The sequence below is a fragment of the Manacus vitellinus genome, unplaced genomic scaffold (assembly GCF_001715985.3).
Source record: "Manacus vitellinus isolate BGI_N305 unplaced genomic scaffold, ASM171598v3 scaffold_26_pilon, whole genome shotgun sequence".
Classification (NCBI taxonomy): domain Eukaryota; kingdom Metazoa; phylum Chordata; class Aves; order Passeriformes; family Pipridae; genus Manacus; species Manacus vitellinus.
This window is the reverse complement of record NW_021939960.1, coordinates 710133-725760: the sequence shown is the minus strand read 5'-3', so window position 1 is coordinate 725760 and position 15628 is coordinate 710133. Positions and strand designations below refer to the sequence as shown.

At 38.3% G+C, this 15628-nt stretch overlaps 2 protein-coding genes across 4 annotated transcripts in view; one reads left to right on the top strand and one right to left on the bottom strand.

The window, feature by feature from the left end:
• Positions 1 to 2813, top strand: part of SULF2 (sulfatase 2) — a 116444-nt gene extending 113631 nt beyond the window's left edge. For both annotated transcript variants that reach the window (XM_029960353.1, XM_018073902.2), the window contains one exon: positions 12 to 2813. In XM_029960353.1, coding sequence (XP_029816213.1) covers positions 12 to 42 — 31 coding nt within the window. In that variant the 3' untranslated portion in view covers positions 43 to 2813. The remainder of the gene's footprint in view (positions 1 to 11) is intronic.
• Positions 2418 to 15628, bottom strand: part of NCOA3 (nuclear receptor coactivator 3) — a 70970-nt gene continuing 57759 nt past the window's right edge. Inside the window, exons 14-24 of one of the 2 annotated variants that reach the window (XM_018073901.3) lie at positions 14435 to 14570; positions 13411 to 13599; positions 12658 to 12888; positions 11216 to 11339; positions 10366 to 10537; positions 9317 to 9613; positions 8273 to 8377; positions 7624 to 7846; positions 7231 to 7405; positions 6530 to 6671; positions 2418 to 5551 (exon numbers count right to left, since the gene is read on the bottom strand). In XM_018073901.3, coding sequence (XP_017929390.2) covers positions 5540 to 5551; positions 6530 to 6671; positions 7231 to 7405; positions 7624 to 7846; positions 8273 to 8377; positions 9317 to 9613; positions 10366 to 10537; positions 11216 to 11339; positions 12658 to 12888; positions 13411 to 13599; positions 14435 to 14570 — 1806 coding nt within the window. In that variant the 3' untranslated portion in view covers positions 2418 to 5539. Of the gene's footprint in view, positions 5552 to 6529; positions 6672 to 7230; positions 7406 to 7623; positions 7847 to 8272; positions 8378 to 9316; positions 9617 to 10365; positions 10538 to 11215; positions 11340 to 12657; positions 12889 to 13410; positions 13600 to 14434; positions 14571 to 15628 lie in introns of both variants that reach the window. The other variant, XM_018073899.3, reaches the window with a different exon arrangement.

The window sequence follows — 15628 nt, the reverse complement described above, 5'->3', positions numbered from 1 at the left end:
TTATTTTAAAGAGGACAACTGTGGGAAGGCTGGGAGGGCTAATCTCCCCAACTGCTGCACCTCCATGAGGATACAAACTGGCCAGAACTTGAATCCATGTACAGACTAAATGAATTGTAACATTAGCCTGAAGGACTGGATAAACTTTGAGGCTGAAATAGGTAGAACGTTTGCACTGGTGAGTGAGTTGAATAGATGCAGTGAAACTGTGGGAAATGCTGTCAGAAATACAGGTCTCTGAACTCCACTATTGTACCTGCTTTTTGCTTTGGATTATACCTCACCTGCTTCACGAGGCATTTTACTTCCAAGAAGACACAAGTAACGCTGAGCCAGCAATTGAGAGGAGAGGAAGCACAGCCCCATCCCAAAGAGCCATTCCAGCGTTTACACAGACAGCTGAGGGGAACTCCAAACCATTGTCAGCTCAACCTTCTCTTCAGTTGTCACCAGAAACACTTCAAAGCCAAGTATAACTCTAAAGCAAGATTTAGAATCATGGATGCTTTTGCTTCTCCCTGGGGTGAAGGCAGTGGTTGAACAGAACTTTGAGCAGCACTGAGTGTTCTCAACACCACGACATTTCTCCAGTCTCCTCTGAGGATACATTTTAGTTCCATCTGTTTGTCCATCCTACTGCCACCTCTACGAAGATTAGAGAAAATCTTCACTAACAGATTTTTGGAGGGGTTGTGTAAAATATTGCTCAATATACTGTTTGCAAAGCAATTCCTTCAGGTTGTAAAGAATTTTGTTAATAAAAAGAGTGTAATGCCCACGGCCTGTTTCTCAAAATGTTACTTACTGTGGCTTAGGACAGCCAGAATTCATCCATTTTTAGAAGTACTGAAAAATTTTGGTAAATGTACATCTAAAATTTTAACAAAATCAGATTTGTATGAAGTTGGGGTTTTTTTTTTGTGGTAATAGCCTGTTGTGTGTTCAAAACCAAAACAACTCCTTTGAGAAAGCAGCGTCTGCTCAGCAGTGTAACTTCTACATTTATTTTTGAAAAAAGGCAGCTCTGAGAAGTTCAATACTTGTAGTCAATAAAGAATAATCTAGTTAATAGTTTAGTCTACAAAAAAAGTTGAAGTTCTGAATGACAGTTACTGTTTAAAGGCTTTTAAAGGGAAAAAAAACCCTTATCATTTTACTAAAGAAGCACAGTGTACAGAGTTATTTGAGTATTTTCATAAGGACATTATTAAATACATTGTAGTACAGGCCATTGTAGCACAGGCATTAGTGGTGAGATTTGTATTTATAATCCATGTTACTCTGCTACCTGTTTTAAAGGCACGTGCCCGAGGGTGCTCATGGGGCAGGACTTGACCAACTGTGGCCTTCACTCCTAACAAAGAGGTACTTTCTTTTAAAACAGAAACTTAACTTGCTCTTTTAGAAATGCAGTGTAAAGAAAAAAAAATACAGCATGGAAATTATTTTGGAACCCTTCCTGGTTTTTGCACATTAGGAAAATCAAGTGGAATCATATCCAGGCATGTAGATCTCTGGTACCACACCCCCCTACTCAAAAAATAGACTTGGATTTAGGAACTAAGGAAAAAACAAACAAACAAACAAAGAAAACCCCTCATAAAACAAAAACCTGCTCAAAAAGCAGAAGTGGACTCTTTGTAAATGTGCTATACAGCAAGACTGGGCTTGAGTATTTGTATTACATGTGGTAAGTCAAATATACTTCCCAAAGTTTTCTTGCAAGCTTTTTTTAATTATGGAAGTAAAATATGATTGTCTTAATCTAGCCATAGATTTTCTTTGCAACTTGTTACAGCTTTCATGGATTATTAGAAATATCTACTAGATGATGAGATCCCGAATCAGTACAAATAAGTAAAAAATGAAACACATTTTTGCTGCTTCCCAGAGAAAAATTTTAACCATCTGCTAAACTTTACAGAAAGAGTCTGAGGTTAGATGTAAAAAAATTGGCACTTACCTTTTTTTTGTGTGTTCAGCCTTTAGTCCTTGGCCAGCTGAGGGTGTGATGGTGAAAATCCTGCAGGGCCCAGTGTTCCTGCTCCTGTTGAAAAAATTACCTTGTTCCTTACCCAGACCCCTGAGCTGTGGGGGCTTGGTTGGGACACAGAAGCAGCTGCTGTTTTGTGAAAGGTAAGTTGTTGCCGAATTGGGGAAAGCTGCCACCTCTTCACCTTTCAGCTCTTGTACAAACTGCAGTGTGAGTTGACAAAGACAACACATCCCAGGTGCTCTCCATGCTAAATGGGTCCCATCAGGGAAAGGTCGAAGTTGTTGCTCCCTCAGCTCTTGCAGCCAATTAGAAGATGGAAATCATTCTCTGCACAGTTTTCCTCAGTGGCAGCACCGAATTTTCTCTGACCTTTGCAGGATACACTCATGAACCTTAAAGTATTAGACAGCTAATCAAGTTCTGATTTTAAATAGAAACCTTTATTTACATTATTATTAACATCCAAACACAAAAGCCAGAAGGGCGGTAATACCTTACAACCAACTCTTTTATAAATCAGTCCCCGTGATTTTTCTGTTTTGCAAAATAAAGATACAGATATTTCAAGCAATACTTACAATGTAAACTAAACTTAAATGCAGTTCTCAATACTGTATGCCTTCTCCTGAGAATTTTTTTTAAATATTGCTCTCAGAATTACATGGTTTCATACTTGCTGTATCATTCTGTCATCTGGTAGTCTGCACATAAATTCTAAAATAAAAGGTGTGCTAATTGGTGCAACATTCAAATAAGTTTTGTCTTGTGACTGAAACGTGGTCTGGATTTTCTAACTTTGAAAGCAGTATTTTAGGCCAAGAAAAAAAAAGTATTACATATGAGTTTTATTAATAACCACGTGATTTCTGTGATCAAAAGAGACATGTAGTAAAACAACACATTTATGCAGCAGTGATCAGAGGTGGCTGTACTAGCTAATTGATCTCTTACTGTTGAATAATGTTATACAGGTTGTTTTTTTAAAAACATTCAGAAAAATCTGCTGCCACAGAACCAAAGCAAAACTGATGGCAATAACTAAATGTCAGCAGATTTCAAACTAGATGTCCTATGCAGGATTAGTGCTGCCAAGAAAGATGTCATCATCAATGCTTTTTAAAAATGCCCCCTCCCCCTTAATCAAGTTTAAACTAAAAATCTTTGGATTCAGCAAAAGAAAAAAAAAAAAAGGTACAATCTAAACACAGATGAGAAAATGATGATCCTTAAAACATCAGTCAGGTACCAGTTAAACACAGATGTATAAACAGAATCACTTTACAAAAATTGTAGGGCAGGATGTATAAAGCAGTCCATAGTCCTAAGAGCTCACCTAAGGAAAGCAACCAGGGTTTGTAGTTTCCATCAATATAATGAACAACTACAAAATATAAAGATTGTTCTGCTCTGATCTGATATAAAAAGCATGGGATTGTTGCCTTTCAGCTTCAGTAGGCAGCACTTAAATAGATATGTTCTAAGAAATGTAAAAAAGGAAAAAAAAAAAGAGAAAAGTTCCTCAGGCTTTTAAAAGTTTTGCATTAAAAAACACAGGTGAATTGGACAGAAGATTTCAAATAAATGCTGTCACCTAATCTGTTTACTCAGTGCTAATGGCAGAGATTAACTGATCTACATTCCCTTTGGAATACAACTGGCTGGATGCTAAGGATGAATGTTTTGAGACTATTTCTATTTAGAGTTATTTCTATTAAAATGGAAGCTCACTGAATATTCTGAACAGTAAAACCACCTCTTGCTAACGTACCAAGAACAAGCAATAAAGAACACAGATCAGGGTTGGTTTTTTTGTACTCACTTGGGAGAAATCAGTCTTCCATTACACAGTGAACAACAGAACAGGAGCACCACACATCTTAAACATTTCTGGGTCATCACTTATGGAAGTTTAGAGGTTTGACTTGTTGTAACTTTAAAAACTGCAACGGGATCTTCATTCCAAGGCCCCAAAATGGAGGGGAAAAAACCCCCCACGTTACCAGCAAATAATATGTAACCAGACTTAAATACTGATATCAGAGAAACCTGCTTAGAAAATACATTCCTTCCTATTAGAACAATCCAGTGGAGGTGCAGACATTTGGTTAAAGTGTGGCTTAATATCCTTAAAGATTTCTGGATGTCATGTAACAAGGAATAGTTTGCAACAGACGAACACTTCCAAAGATAACATTTAGAGCTCATTAAAACTGACCAAGAAAGACACAATCCAGATTCATCAGCTGAAAAGGTGACCTATTACAGAAAGACACGACTGTCCTGACAAGCTGGGACATCTCACAATGCAGAGCCTTTGTGTCAAACTGCCTTCTGTAAAAAAAAGACGTGTAACAAAAGTGCTCACAGGTGGAGAAAGCATTTTACAACCGGTCTTTTTTATAAAAAGCTATATGTTAAAGATGTAAAAATAAATGAAGTGTTGAAGACCAAAAAAGAGAAATATGTGGGCCAAAGTCACCCAGCTTTAAAGTCATTAAATCTAATTAAAGAAAAATTCTATTTGGACCTCAACTACACTGAGTTTACAGAAATTAATTTTGTTAAATATTTAGCTTCACAAACTCTGCAAAAATGAGTTAGTGACCTACAAAAGTCATATATATAATACATTATCTTAAAGATCATATTTACAAAATTTATTCACAAAAAGACTGCAAAATTCTGATTCTGACTGCAGTGCCTTGCCTTTTCTGAAGTTATTTTCCAAAAAAGATGAAAGATTATTGCTCTAATTTCCATACACAGAACACATTACATTATGCAGTCTTTTCAAATAATTCTTAAGAGATTGTGTTTGAGAAGGAACATGAGTACACCCCTACCTTCATATTAAGTCCTTATCAAAGATATTGCATTAATCCATTATATAGTCTTCTATAAAGTGCACTCAGCTGCACAGCAATATGTAAATATTAGTCACAACTGTGTTTAAATAATTTAAACTGTTTATCCTCTCTTTTTAACCCTTGGCTTCAGTGGACAGGATTTTGGACTAGAACGTGCCAATTCATTTTGCACTGCTACTTTGCTTGGGAAATCCCTGACTCTTGGGGGTAAGAGACTAAAAGCAGCATTTATATTCAGGAATTAATATAAAAGAGTCAAGGCTAAGACTACATTCTCTGTCAGATACTGTTACTAGAGAAATCAAAAATTCTTACCACTGTGACTTCTCCAGGCACTTTTGTCTGCCTGTAGCTGAAGGGCTTTGGATACAGTAAACAGATCAGGTACACCAGGAGCCTACCCATCCAATCTACTAAAATGTCATTACCAAATTCACAGTTCTAGAGGAAGAGCGCCAAAAATATTAACAAACTTTTTTTGTACTCCACAATATACAGTAATACAGAGACTTCTTCTACTAATTTTTTTTTTGGGGGGGGGGATAGGGAGGGTTTTTTTGGCTTATTTTTTCCTCTGAATGAAGTAACTTCTGCAAGCCCAGTCTGAGTCATCTTCCTTTCCAACACTAGTGCATCAGTAATACAGCCTTTCTTGCTTGAAGATGTGGTTCTGGTGTCAGCAGTACTTCTGTTAAAGAAAAGAAGAAATAATCATCAGAGAAAATAAAAAACATCTTTGCTGAAAAAAAGAAATAGTCCACATACTGCATTTGGAAGAGGAAACTACTGATAATCAATGTCTGTAAGCAGAAGAGTAGCTTTTCAGTGTTCCACTTCTTTGAAAATAAATTTCTATAAGAGAAATGCTCTCCCAGAATCTCCTAAACACACTATTTGAGGTATCTTCATGTAGGTTTGGAAAATCTGACATTTCCCCTTCATTTTCCCCTTTATAAAAGGCATCTGTTGTATCAAAGTCCTCCAAACCCTTACTTATCACCCAGAAATCCTCAGATTATTTTCCTCAGGTACTTTGGACAGAATTTCATGAGGTACATTTTACTTGGATAGATTTAGCTTATGTCAGTATTATGTTGCCATGCCTTGGTATTTTGTGGAAAGAGAGCAGCAATATTTTGTAATTCATCTTTCTTTTCAGGGCCTATTATTAGCACATTTTCCCCCTAAATGAGGGGCCTGTATTTCCCACAGTTTCTGGCTAGGCATACACAAGCTATTCTAAGGTAACAGCAGCAGCAGCTGCCAGAAGGATCCCACACTATCAGGATTCTTGACTCATAAGAGCTATTACATATAGTTTTCAGCATCTGCTGAAGATGGTTTTCACAATGTCCAGGGGTGGCTTTCTGGGGTTTCTCCAGGTTCAGAAGTATTTCATCATCCTTTGTGCAGTCTAAGCCTTGATCCTACCTATGATATTTAAAAGTCAGCAGCTACTCACAGCATCCAGTTTAGGTGCATCGTGGATTGGATTAAATATCATCAATAATAAGGTGTCTCTTTGCACATAAAACTGGCAGGTCCCACAGATGTAAATATGAACAGGATAACTGAGAGCAGGACTGTGCCAGAGGAATGGATGGAAGCAGCCCCTACTCAGTGGAAAGAGCCAGCATCTTTTTGTCAGTCTGTATGAACAACTCACCTGGTCTGGACCCATGGGCATTCCTGACATAGGCATGGCATTAATACTCATCTGTCCCATGTGGCCACTGCTGCCATTCATGTGCATCATACTGTAGGCTGCTGGATTGCCCTGATGGCTGAACTGCTGCTGGGGGAAAGAACTGAGGCACAAAAGGACAAATAAAATTAACCTTCTGAAAAGTTTACACATTGATACATTGCCTTCCCTGCACCAGCTGGCAACACGTGAAAGATAACACTCTTTTCACATTTACTTGTTTCTACCCAATATCTGTTTCGTGTGGAAACAGATTTCCCTCCCAAAAGGAATTTTGAATTTTTAGAAACACAGAGAAGTATCTGTGTGCTGGGTGAAACCTTTCTGGAGGCTCCTGTTAGGGCTGTATCATCCACTGTGATACTATTCTGAACTTCAGTATTTCCCCACAAGTTATTTTTTCAATATTTAAAGACTGAGTGTTGCTCCTGGTTACTAAGACTGCAAGAGGTCCAATATGAATCAATGCAGCTAAGCATAAAATACACTTAACCACTCTATTTCTTTAAGCAGAGCAGGTCAAGGACAATACAGACACCAGAAAGACAGCGATTTTTTCCTCTTCTAAATCCTTTTCCTACTACAAGCTATTTAACGTAGTTTCTGCTTTAAACAAAAGGAAAGACACTTTTTGAGAAGCAGGTTGTAACTGGGAAGTTCACCTGTTCCTGGCCATGCTTCCTGATGGCCAGCCCTTCATCTCTGAGGACTGGTACATTGCTGCTGGCTGAGGATGCTGCATCACAGGATTCTGGGAGGGTCCAATTCTTGATGATATCATTGGGTTGGGAGGGCTTGATACTCTGCTAAATGCAGGATCAGGTTGTTGGCTTAAACCTTAAAACAAAGGAGATACAATACACTTCAGTTGTCATCACCTTGTACTTTTAGTTTATCTTCTTGCAGCGATTGGAAAGGGAAATGTCATCCTTTTTTTGTAGCAGTATATTCCATTTTTCAGAATGATTGGTATTTAGGTAGTTTGGGGTTAATAAAAGACAGGGAAAAGAAAACCAGACAGATGAAAAAAAACCAAAACATGTTAGTACTAGTACCATAATTAGGTGGATAGGGGAATTGCTGTGGAGGAACTTGAGCCATTGGAGGGCCTGTCAAAGCACTATCCATGCTTCCTGTGGCAGTCACATTTGGTGGTGGACTGAAGGCCTGAGGTTGCTGTTGCTGCTGCATCATCATTGCCATCCTCTGTTGTCTAAAATGGTGACTTATTAGTTCCCTGTTACGCTGAGCCACCATTTGAGCATTAAGAAAACCTTGCTGCTCTCCCCCAAAGAGAAGAAAAATCATATTAGAAAATGTTTTTACAAATGAAATCACGACAGAGTCAATCAAACCACCTACACTCCTTCTAAGACCCAGCATAGCCATTATCAGAACAGGAAGTTAAGAAAAACCCACAGCCAGTACAAAAAAAAGTCATCAAAATATTAATCGAAGGTTTTCATTAAATTGTCATTAGTGCTAAACAAATTATAAAGTCGATTAGGTATATTCTACATAGGAAAACTATTGGCAAACTGAATTGATAACATGACCTAATGAACAAATCCCTCTGCAATCTTGGGAATAAGGGAGGTAAAAAACCCACCTTTTTTTTAATTGTGCAGGGGGACAAAACCAAAGAGGAATGCTGTGGAATCATGAAAGAATGTCAAAATTCCAAACAGTGTAATAATTACTTACCTGTGATCCCACCTGTGGCTGCATAACTGGTCTCATTGCTGAGGTATTTCCACTGACTGGACTTTCCATTTTCATTTCAAGCGTCTGACGGGTCTGATTGATAAACTTGGAAAAAGACATTTTAGCAGAATTAGCCTGAAAATAACAGTATCTCAACAAAGTAATGGCAACTCCTGCAAAAAAAGTTTACTTACAGACTTCTTGAATCCATGAAGTGCAGTGGTTAATTTTTGCCTTGTCTCATGTACCCACAGAACAGCTCAAACACACACAAAAAAGAAAAACCCTCCAAACAGGGCACTACTACTGGGGTTTGGTTTTTTACTTCCCTTGAAATTAGCACTCCTTAAGAATAAAGAGCAGACTATTTATTTGTTCCAAATCATGTACTGGGCAAAAGGATATAACCACTAGCTTTGCTTAAAATAATAAAATTCTGTCTCCTTCCCTCTCCCTGACAAAAGGCCAAAGCCACACAGACTGAACTAGTGTCACAGAAAAGCAGAGAGAACACGGATCAAACACCACCATTTCACATCACACAGCAATAGCTCAGTTTTCCAAGTTTTCTTTGTACATTGTATTTGATGCCAGGCCTGCATTTCCACATGGGGAATTCACTCCTGAAATCATGCACCAATTTTGTAAGCAGTGCTTTCAAACTACTGTTACCATCTATGTGGCTGTATCTATTCTCTCACCTTTCATCCAAAAGAAAATACCTAAATGAACATGGACAAAGAGATCATCCAGAGCTACATTGTTCAAGAGCACTGTTTAAAGTCACAACACTCTTGTGTGCTGCAGGAACCAATCCAATGTGTAACTGGGGAGGCTGATGGAGAAACACTTGTCCTAATAAAGGTTCTTTCACTCCTACAGCCATCAGGCACTTGGTGAGAAGCACTGGCAAAATGAAAGATCTGTCCTCTCAATCATCTGTTGTCATGTCCATTATCACACTTGTGAAGCAACACAATTCCATGTGCAACTGATTCCTCTCTGGAACATGAAGGAATTGTGACTGAAGGAGCAAAGAATTACCTGCTGGCCCTGAAGCCTCTGCTGGAGCTGCATGCGGAGCTGCTTGGGCGTGTTGGTGCGAGGCCTCATCACGTTGGCCCTGGGATGCACACTCTGCAGTGGGAAGTTGCTTGGTTGGCCCATCTGATTCATCACTGAATTAAAAGATGGCTGTTGTCCCTGGATGTTACTAAAACCTCCTGGCATTGCTGCCCCTTGCCCTTGATAGGGCTGACCATATAACGAAGGCTTCTGCTCAATCATGACGGAAGATTCCTGACCTTGAAATGAATCTTGTTTAGGTTCCAAAGCTTGTCCCTTCAACAGATACAAAAGTGCTTTCAATAGAAGTATATTCTTTAAGTAGGAATTCCAAAAGAAGCAATAAAACTAACACAGCATATTACAACAACCAGTAGTTTCTTGGGTAGAACACAGCATGGACAGGGACTGTTTTCTCTCCAAACTAATGAAACAGCAAAAGTGATAATTTATAACTTTTCTTTTAAACCAGCTCTGCTGCACAGTGTGTACACAGGCAGATCAGTGTCATTGTTCAAGCCCTTCCACACTTTCAAATGCTATTTGTACAAATGATTTTCTGTGTATTAGCAAGTTCCAAATTATTCATCATTTTTTTCCTATTTGCTAGCCATGCAAATTCAAGCTGGAACTGAAGGAGATGGAAGCACACTGTCACTGCCAGTCAAAGATTTCAAAACATAAGCTCAGCTGACAACAGTTTACTAAAAAACCCCAACACAATTCCCAGCTTATAGAATTATAATGAATTACACCCAAAAAACACCTCTATACACCAAGGCATGATACAATAAACTTCTACACGAGTATGCCATTTATCTTCCTTGTAATGCACAAGAAGTTTAATCCATACTGAGCTTCTCCAATGAAAATCATTACTCAGTGTAGAGGTTTCCAACAGCAGATGTAGGAAAATGAGGATGAGGAAGCGAGGAGAGGGAGTGAGAAGGCCCTCTTCACTTCCTTTTCAAGGAACAAAAGAATATAGGATTTTGGAAAATAAATGGCCCAAATCTCTCTTGACTTACTTGGCTTACAAGATCAGGAATTCCTAATGCTCTGTCGATTTCTTCCAGCCCTGTGACATCTGTGTTACTCAGCAATGTGTGCAGCTGATCCAAAAGTGCCCTTTCATCATTCTGGCCTTCCATATTTGGAGCTGAACATAAGAGGTCATCCAAAGAGTTTCTAACTAGCTGTCTATAAATATAAAAACATTAAAATCATAGAATCATTAAGACTGGAAAAGACCTTCAAGATCACCCAGTCCAAGCTGTGCCCAATCCCCACCTTGTCCCCCAGCCCAGAGCACTGAGTGCCACGTCCAGTCTTTCCTTGGACACCTCCAGGGATGAGACCCCACCACTTCCCAGGGCAGCCCCTTCCAATGCCTGACCACCAGTGAAGAAATTCATTACAACCACTACAACCAAACCCACAGTTTTTATATAACATATTGACCTGGAGATGATTTAAGTACTATAACCACCAGAAGACTGAAGTAAGACTTATCAACTTCAGTCCGAAATTTAGGTTCTAAAATGTCCAGTCACCTTCCAGGTATCCTTGAACAGGTATCCTTCTGTTTTTACCTGGCTTCTGCCATGTGCCACAGAGATATAATTTCAGATTTTCCCATCTCTTTTCTCCATGCCTCCCAACTCAGGGATTGATTGATTTTATTAACAATGCCTTTTGTGGAGCTAGAGTAAAAGATACCCAGTTTCGTATCAGCAGCAGAAATGGAAACAGATTCTCACTCCAATCTGTTATTCCCACTGTGTAAGCTACACAAATTTTTTTCCAGGTCTTAAATTCTTCTGACAAACAGTGAACAGCTCTATTTAAAATTTATCTTAAAACCTTCCCCAGATCTACCTGTTCTGTGAACCCCGTGCCTGCTCCACGGACAGCACGTTGTCAGGCCACAATCCAGGCTGGTTAGAAGGTCCAGGCTGTCCATAGGGATTCCCTGCCATTCCAATGTTTATCTCATTTGGCCCTGTGAGGTAAAACATTTGTGGGTTTTTTAAAAACTGAAGGTGTCATCTTGCTCTGCTGGTGTTCAGAGAAAGCATTGAGGATGATCGTGCAGATTGTCAAGCAGCTTCACGAGCTTTCCATGAGCATGTTTTACAGTGTATACACACATAAACTCACACTCAACATCATTTCAGAAATATAATAGACCACAGATTTAAATATGACAGACAGTGATCTAAAGCTGCTGCCCTGTCAGAGCATAACTCCTGTTTCTAGTCCTTTAGCCCCTCAAATCAGAATCTTATAGATACAGCACATAGCATGAAAAAAAAATTAGAAACTTCTGGCCAATGACATCTGGGTACCAGCAAATATACATTGTCATATTGACATCAATATCTGGCATTTTAAATTCCAATACAAAGTGAAAATCAAAAGAAACAGTAAGTACATAACATTTTGCTCTTTACTTTCCCTCTACCTAGACACACAGCATTACATAGGAGAGTTTATGTCAACTCATTATTTCCCAGTACCTGTAGGAATCACCTGGCAATAACCATTTCTAGGAAGCTGAGCTAAGAATTCTGACTCAGTCAGCACTGCACAAATTTCTTCCCAATTTAACCTTATAACCACATGTTGCATTGAAACAGTAAGAGAACTGGTAAGAGCCTTCCATGATAAAAATGGAAAGGAAGAAATGCTATTTTGGCCATTTTGGGGCATACCAGTATTGGCACAGTAGACTGGAAAATTTCAGCTCTAGGGTAAACCTTTGTTAGAGACACAGAACAAAAAAACCACACAGGTTTCAAGGCTCTGTTCACATTTTAGACACGCAGCTTATTTTCTCTCATGCAAACTTGAATACTTTGAAGAGAAACTGTATTTGTGATGCGGTTTCCTATGAAATTTGGCTACTCCATGTGAGAAGAATTTTGAAATACTTGAGAAAAAAACTTTAAAAACCACTGACTACCAAGAAGTTAACAGCAAAAAAAAGGCATCTATGTTGAGTATGATGAATTCAATTAATATCTTCACGTATAGAATCGCAGATGCCATTTAGTTCCTGGAATTTAGCAGAGAAGCACTGCACTGAAAAAAATACACAGAAATTATCTCCCCAAAATCTGGAGACTCACACAGACAACACCAGAAGATAACAAACCTGCCAAAAAGTCACTGAATGTCACAGTCAGGGAACAACAACAGCCTTTACCTTCAAAAGCCTTTTGATGAAAATACAGCGCTCTACCAAAATCGAGAAGATTCTTATGATGAATGCTAACTAAGAAAGCAGTGAGCAGGACAATAAGAAGTGCAGAACTTACTCATGTGGATCATGGGCTGCTGCAGGCCTGGCCTGGAGGCGGGCAGGCTGTGGGAGCGCAGGGGCAGAGCCCCAGAGCCGGCCGCGGGCCGGGGCAGCGCCGCGGGGCTGAACTCGGGGCCTGCCCTCAACAGCCCGGCAGAGCCTGCGGGGTCCAACCTGCTCCCCTTGGAGTTGGGCAAACCCCAGTCGGGCTGATGCTGATTCATGGCCACGTTCCTGTTGGGAGCAGCTGCTGTAATGGAGAGTGAGAAATGCAGGGATTTGTCATCTAGGCATATTTTGGGTTAGGAATTGTTATTTCAGCAACAAGTGCACCTGCCAATGACAGAGCAATTCACTGAACTCCTAAAAAAGCATCTAAAGCTAGCCATGCCAAGTTTTAAATCACCAAAAACCTATATGAGTCTATTTAAATGACCTATGAGCTATATTTAAAGGTCATAATGACTTAACTTACCATTGTGACTTGTACCTGCTTCTATACATCAAAAACATACATTGAAGACTCAAAATAGTAAAAAACAGTTTAACTACTTAATAAAAGTAAAGTTAATGATACCCAGGTAGTAAACAGTTATTTTCTTATGATTTAAGCTAGGATAATAATTAAGAATTATTAATATTTTGATGGTAAAATTAACATTCTTTAACATTAAGATTTCTTCTAACGAAAACTCATAATCTTGAAACCTTTTGAGACATAAAAGCTTTTTCCTTTATAATGAGATCTACTAGTAGACAATCAACAAACCCAGATTTGCTCCAAAATTTTCTTGGTTTTCAATCATTCTTGGACTTCCACCCATCAAGTTTTGCTTTTGTAACATGGAGAATGCATTGACATTCCTCACGGAAGAGCTTGAGCCCACAGGGCTGTCTAAAGACATGGCTCTGTTAAAAGGAGGGCGAGCAGTCTGCACAGACTGGGAACTCTTCACACCTGTGAAAGAATTAAAAGATGCATGGAACTGTAATTTTAAATAGAAAGTGCCATTAATGACTTCAATAAATTAGTCTGATCTATTTATGGGCACATATATTTGATCTTAAGCAAGCCAGGAATAGTTATTTTGCTTATGTTCTCACCACAAAAATCACATTTTGAAAAATAGTTAGGATAATTTACAGTAGTTCCCTTTGGCCCTAGACAAAAAAAAAGAGATCATTTTAATTTAAGTTCTGTAATGAACCATGTTTTTAACACTTTGAAACACACTAGTATTACAGACTCCTTCATATATATATATATATACACACAGGCTTTGGGTAACTCTGACATGAAGACAGAAACCAATGGTTCTGTTTGGAACAGCTTGAATCCAGAGGTGGTGTGTTCAGAGCACAGTGTGCTACATGGACAATTAACCCACAATTAGAATTTTCACAAAGAATAAGAGGGAAATTAGAAGCTTGCCATCAATTCCATATTATATCTCTAGACATCTACAAGGGATAAAAATTCTCAATTTTAATTTACAACTCGCAAAACATTTTTCCTGATGACTTGTCTCTGAGAAATCTACATTAGACAAACCCAGAATAAACCATAAAACAAGGAACTGAATGTTATTCCTTGTGTATATAGCAGGTGAGTGCTGCCAAGTCAGCTAATAGTGCACAAAATAGCCTGGGAAAGCATAATTAGACATTTTGCATTATGTTTCTCCTTGAAGATATAGGAGATGAAGAAAGTGTTCTCTAAGGACTCGAGGATGTTTACATCAGGTAAGAAGAAAACTCTAACTTTAAAACCAAAGTGATATTCAATTCCTTACCCAATAAGGCATTTCCTTGAAATAATGCTTGCTTTGTTCCAAGGTTATTTCCATTGGCTGACATAGCATTATTGTAAAACTCTGAACTAGTCAGATCACCTAGAATTGCATCCAAATTATCCAAGTCTCCATTCATCTGAAAATGATGCAGTAAAACACCAAGGTTATTTATTCTTATATGGCCATCCTTCAGGTTTTATTCAGCTCCTTGCTAATCCTAAAAGATGTAACTGGGAGACAAATGTTTTAATTCACTGACATTACACCTTGAGCTGGATCTCAATTTCCAGAGAGCTTCAGATACCATTTAGCTACATTTGGTTTTTAGAGTATTTTGCTCAGCTAATTTTGAGAATTAGGAGAAACTGGAGGACCACATAACTAAAATGAAAAGCCCCTCTGAATATAAACATTTCAGTCATGAGAAACTACAAAGATAAAAACACTAATGACAGCCAACAGCATCCAGAATGTGTATTATCAGTGATAAATAACGTATCTGTCACACACAAAAAGCCTAATTTCATTACTGGCAAACATGACAACACATGGAAATTACCTACAGGTTTTTCTGGTCATAGAAAAAGAATTCACATATAGTGGATTCACATCTTTACAAAAACAGCTTCTCTGAATACCTTAATTAGATCTCAGGAGCAAGGACTGACACTACACGTTGGGTACTATTGCACAGTTGTGACTTTTCCAGAAGTGGTATTCAAAAAAATGTTATAAGGTGTTCAATTTATAGTCAGCCATTAGCTAATATAAAAACTGTGCATAATTTATATACATATTTCTTATTACTTGGGAAATCCAAAGTTCTAAGATATCAATATGTTTTCAGTAAATGCCATACTGACCAGTACTGCTCACTTTGAAGAGGTTCCAAATCTGACTTAGGACTTAAATACAAAAATATTATACACAGACTATAATTTTAAGAACAGCTGTCCCTAACTGACTTCTTAGTCACACTTGTAGTTTCAGAATAGTTGTTGGATGGTGCTACAGTTTTCTGTATCATGACATTTCTTGGAATTCTGACTCTAGAAACACTGAAACAAATTAACAGGTATATATTTATTTGAATGCTGAATATATGTAAGTATTTGGGATAACATATTACCTCACTTAAGGAGAAAAAAAGAGTGCTAAAACCAATGAATAAACTAAACCAAATCATAGCTATTT